The sequence below is a fragment of the Aplysia californica genome, unplaced genomic scaffold (assembly GCF_000002075.1).
Source record: "Aplysia californica isolate F4 #8 unplaced genomic scaffold, AplCal3.0 scaffold00923, whole genome shotgun sequence".
In the NCBI taxonomy this organism is placed as follows: Eukaryota; Metazoa; Mollusca; class Gastropoda; order Aplysiida; family Aplysiidae; genus Aplysia; species Aplysia californica.
This window is the reverse complement of record NW_004798193.1, coordinates 188,644-194,267: the sequence shown is the minus strand read 5'-3', so window position 1 is coordinate 194,267 and position 5,624 is coordinate 188,644. Positions and strand designations below refer to the sequence as shown.

General features: G+C 39.3%; 1 protein-coding gene across 2 annotated transcripts in view; it reads right to left on the bottom strand.

Moving 5' to 3' along the window:
• LOC101861471 (myb-like protein AA) overlaps positions 1–5,624 on the bottom strand; it is a 63,042-nt gene that overhangs the window by 11,627 nt on the left and 45,791 nt on the right. Inside the window, exon 3 of one of the 2 annotated variants that reach the window (XM_035972954.1) lies at positions 3,436–4,145. The exons of the other annotated variant lie outside the window; for it this stretch is intronic. Within the exon in view, the coding sequence (XP_035828847.1) occupies positions 4,015–4,145 (131 nt within the window). The 3' untranslated portion in view covers positions 3,436–4,014. Of the gene's footprint in view, positions 1–3,435; positions 4,146–5,624 lie in introns of those variants that run through there. 2 annotated transcript variants of the gene reach the window in all.

Below are 5,624 nucleotides of genomic sequence, written 5' to 3'. Positions count from 1 at the left end.
CTCCCATGTACTCTCATGTACTCCCATGTACTCCCATGTACTCTCATGTACTCTCATGTACTCCCATGTACTCCCATGTACCCTCATGTACTCCCATGTACTCTCATGTACTCCCATGTACTCCCATGTACTCCCATGTACTCTCATGTACTCCCATGTACTCTCATGTATTCTCATGTACTCCCATGTACTCCCATGTACTTTCATGTACTCCCATGTACTCTCATGTACTCCCATGTACTCCCATGTACTCCCATGTACTCTCATGTACTCTCATGTACTCCCATGTACTCTCATGTACTCCCATGTACTCTCGTGTACTCCCATGTACTCCCATGTACTCTCATGTACTCTCATGTACTCCCATGTACTCCCATGTACCCTCATGTACTCCCATGTACTCTCATGTACTCCCATGTACTCTCATGTACTCCCATGTACTCTCATGTACTCTCATGTACTCTCATGTACTCTCATGTACTCCCATGTACTCTCATGTACTCCCATGTACTCTCGTGTACTCCCATGTACTCCCATGTACTCTCATGTACTCTCATGTACTCCCATGTACTCCCATGTACCCTCATGTACTCCCATGTACTCTCATGTACTCCCATGTACTCCCATGTACTCCCATGTACTCTCATTTACTCTCATGTACTCCCATGTAATTTCATGTACTCTCATGTACTCTCATGTACTCCCATGCACTCTCATGTACTCCCATGTACTCCCATGTACTCCTATGTACTCTCATGCACTCTCATGTACTCCCATGTACTCCCATGTACTCTCATGTACTCCCATGTACTCTCATGTATTCTCATGTACTCCCATGTACTCCCATGTACTTTCATGTACTCCCATGTACTCTCATGTACTCCCATGTACTCCCATGTACTCCCATGTACTCTCATGTACTCTCATGTACTCCCATGTACTCTCATGTACTTTCATGTACTCTCATGTACTCTCATGTACTCCCATGTACTCGTGGGGCAAACTGCAACACTCCGCATTTGTTGAACGGGATGAGGGACAATCCCTCCCTCCCCTCCCCTCTTCACCTCCTCCCCTTTTATCCCCCCTCCCCTCCCCTCTTCACCACCTTCCCTCTTCACCACCTCCCCTCTTCACCACCTCCCACTACCCTCTTCACCTCCTCCCCCCTCCCCTCTTTCATCTCTATAAATTATTATTACACTGCTCCACTTTCCTTCAACCCTATCCTGTCCGCCATCTTGAGCCTCGCCTGTGACAAAGATAACAACGTGAAGTTGCATTTATTACACAGATTCTCCCAAAACATGCTGCCCACATACGGCCAACGATTTTTTGTGAATTAGCTATAAATTTTAATGTATTAATCAACGAAGAAAAGCAGAAAAGATTGCTCATAGAGAGTGGCCAAATGTGTACCATTAATTTGTCAGTGGTGTAAGGATAAATCGAAACATGTGTAGGCCTATAAGTGTTAAAACTTGAAATACATTTATCGATGTATTCTGTCCAGTAGCAGCAGCAGCAACAGCAGCAGCAACAACAAAACAACAACAACAACAACAACAACAACAACAACAACAACAAGTTTAAACAAACTTCCAAAACACCAGAAATGACATCATATCAGCACATAAAAAACAAAAACGGCGTGTACAGCGCCAATCTGTTAATTGCAAACACTGGCAACCATTGACAGATAAGCAGTCGTTATCGACAAGTAGACTGGTAGGTGCGACCAGTTTGGACAAACAGACAAATGTCCGTTATTGGCAAAACATATTAATGGTCGTTATCTACAAACAGACAAGTGGCCGTTATTGACAAAATAGATTAATTGTCGCTATCGACAAACAACCAAATTAAATGGCCGTTATGGACATACATACAATGTGGCCGTTATTGACAAAACAGTGTAATGGCCGTTATCGACAAACAAATTAAATTGCAGTTATCGACAAAAACAGACAAGTAGCTGTTATACCCAGTGCACACTGCTAATTGAATTGAATCAAATTGGACAGGAGCCAGACAGAATTTTTCCTTCAAGTAGGGGGAAAAAAGCTACAATTTGGGCACAATAACACCGATTCGACTCATGGCCATTTAAACAATCACTGGTTTTTTAAGGACACATTCGAATTCAGTCGAATTCGGTCGATCTGTGCCAAAATAAGAGCTCTCGCTCTTTCAACGTGAAACTGATCTGACCCCAACTCAACAAAATAAATTCAGTTGGCAGTGCGCACTCAGTATTATCGGCAAAGAAGGCAGGTGGTCGTTATCATTAAAACAGACAGACAAATTATAGCTGCTTTCGATCAGACCCGACGTCACAACTGCAACTTCAGCAACCGCCGCCACCTCCACACCTCCACCTTCGTCCCCACAACTCACAATAACAGTAGTTATCAACAACAGGTCGGGGGGTGGGGTGGGGGGGGGTTGAAGCAAGATCGGCGCTGTACCACCAACACGCAGCTGCAGTGCACACACACACACACACACACACACACACACACACACACACACACACACACACACACACATACACACACACACACACACACATATACATACACACACACAGACACACACACACACACACACGCACGCACAGGGTTATGAATGGCTCGCAAATGATCGCAGCGCAGGAAAAATACAAACTCGCATCATATCATTATTTGTTATAGAGGCGACCAACTTCATCCTAAAATTTATGGTGATAGTAATAATAATAATAACAATTATCATATTAATAAAAATAATTATGATAATAATTCTAATATTAATACCCATAACAGGCTAGTAATAATAATAATAATAATAATAATAATAATAATAATAATAATAATAATAATAATAATAATAATAATAAGGCTAATGCGACTGATGATGATGATGATGATGATGATGATGATGATGATGATGATGATGATGATGATGATGATGATGATAATAATAATAATAATAATGATAATAATAATAGCAATAATAATAATAATAATAATAATAATAAAAATGATGATAATAATAATAATGCTAATAATGATAACAAGAATAGAATGATAATAGCAACAATTACAATAGCAACAACAATAGTAATAACAAGAACAATAAAGATAAAGTAATAAAACAAATAATAGTGAAAATACTAGCACAAATATTTTTCAACAGCAAAGTGCACTAACAGTTCAAATCTTTTCGGCATTATGCCACTACTGAAATCCAGCTACTTTCGAACAGATTTGTTACAGGCAAGCAATTCCATGGGGCAAAGAAGTTAGGTCGGGTTGAAACAAAGGGAAGAAATTATGCAGATTCTATCAAACAGCCAACATCCTTTGTATAGAGGTCGAAAAGGAGGATCTGAGAGTTAATTTACGGCCATGGTTTGCTGATTTGTCTGTTTATTACTGTGAGGTCGGATTGTTTGTAGTTTATCCTTGTGTGTGTGCGTGCGTGCACGTGAGTGTGTGTGTTTTAAGCACCTGTTTCTTATAGCTTTGTTTGCATACGTCGCTACAGCTGAAATAGTCGACACATGGTGTAAACTGCGATCAAACAAACAATAAAAAAAGCAAGGTTCCAGATTATTATTGTGAATAGTCAAGCCTGTTTTCTTCCCTCTGAAGCTATCGGAAGCTAAATAAAACGTCATTCCCAACTACTTTTGAGATAATCTACTGTTTTGTCTTTGTAGCATCCTTTTTGTTTTGTTTATTTTTGTTTTTGTTTTTGTTCTTATAGTGGATGTTATAAAAGCCTGTCCTGCTTGGGAAGCAGCCTCTTACGACCAGACAGATCAACAGCACCTGCAATGTGGTTGGATGACCACACACCTTTGCACACTATTAATAGCACATGGCATACCCACAATCCCTTTCAGCTCCTCCGACCGGAAGTATGCTGACACTCCTCTTCAAGGCCAGCCGTTTCCCAAGTTTCGCATTCGTCGTTTGAAATCTTTCGTTAGTAACCTACGTCTAATCATGCACGTTAGTTTCGGATAAGTTAAAGCCAATCAAAGTTGCTGGTTTTTCGTGAGCACGTACTCATATACCCCCATTGTTGGTGATAGGCTCTGGGCGCTGCCGTGGTGGTTGTGGTGGGGTGTTCGTATTCAATTTCGATCTCTCCGGGTACTGTAGATATAACACACATCAACATTAGGGAGGAGTCATAGTTGTTTTTGACCAAAAGCCAAAGGGGGGCCCGTAGTTATTTCGTAATGAAGAATTCGTTAAAAAAAAGCGTTTTAACGCAAAGAAAATTAATATTGATTGTATTGTGATGAGGCTGATTCTGACATAGCATAAAATCAAGAAAATGGTATGTTTATTGGATGTGGGTTTTTTAGTAGGGTTGTTTGTTTGTTTTCTTGATTTTTTATTTTATTTTTACTGCTTTCAACATCACCGGGTAAAAAAGATCGGCTTGAAATTCGAGGCCTTTGTTAAATGTATGTGCTGAAAAAAGAAATAAAAAGAAGGGATTATTTAGAGCAAAGAGAAACACACCTCAGAACTATCTATTTGTCCAAAATGCACTCTTTACCTAAGTAGACTTTGGACACCATTGTTCTGGGGCGACAATATATTGCTGGTTCCTCCACTTTAACTCTTTCTCGGGACATCTGCTAAAGGCCTATGTACTTCTATATCTGAGTTCACAACTACTAGATACTCTATTTCTGAATTTGAAAAGAACATATTAGAATTGCCAATAAAGAAAAACTATATTCGGTAGATCTACTTTATTTATTTACGATCTGGGTACACAACTGCGAGATAATCTGTTTCTATAATATTCTCAAAAGAACAAGTTTGAATTCGGAAAATATCAGCTATAATTTTATTATCATTCCGTCTTATGGTACATGTGCATGACAACTCTCGCACTTTTCCTGGTGTGTAATACGCGAGGATGAAACGTGGTAATAATGGAGATAAACATCGAAGAAGACGAAAAATTACTGTCCCCAATAACACTGAATATTTTTAGAGCTCGCTACATTAAAATAGCAAAGTTGTATGACATTTTTGTCCTTTCTTGGTTACAAAGACCATGCGGTTAGAAAACAAATTATGGTCTATCTACTCTTTCAAAATCGTAAGGTTATTCGGAATTGTTATCAAAATTTCCAAAGAATTCCATTTGAAAAAGATTGACAAAATGTGAAACTATTGACGTCAAATTTCTCAAAAGTAGGTACTGAGCAGATAGAACTCAAAAGTGGAGCTTCTGTACACAGATTTTCGAGATTCCTAAGAGGCAGACTCCGAGAGAACAAGCGCGCAAGGGGGGCAACAATCTTGCCAAAGGGTAAGTGTAAATATGGATTGGTCTAAAGAAAAGTGAACTACCATAACGTTCTGCACCATCTTATCATTTCGGTCAAATTTCAAATCTAAGAAGGAAATCTAAAGTGATTGTAAGAAGATACACTGTTGTTAGAATGATTATAGCATTAAACATCACTTTTCCAATGATCTAGATTCTATATGTGCCTAGTAAAAACCAGGAGTTTCAAAACGATGCTCTGGATCTGGAGGTATTTCTGTTGAAAATGAAAGGGGAGCTTTTTGTTAAGGCAAATTTGCTCCCGCCCACTCCCAAACTCG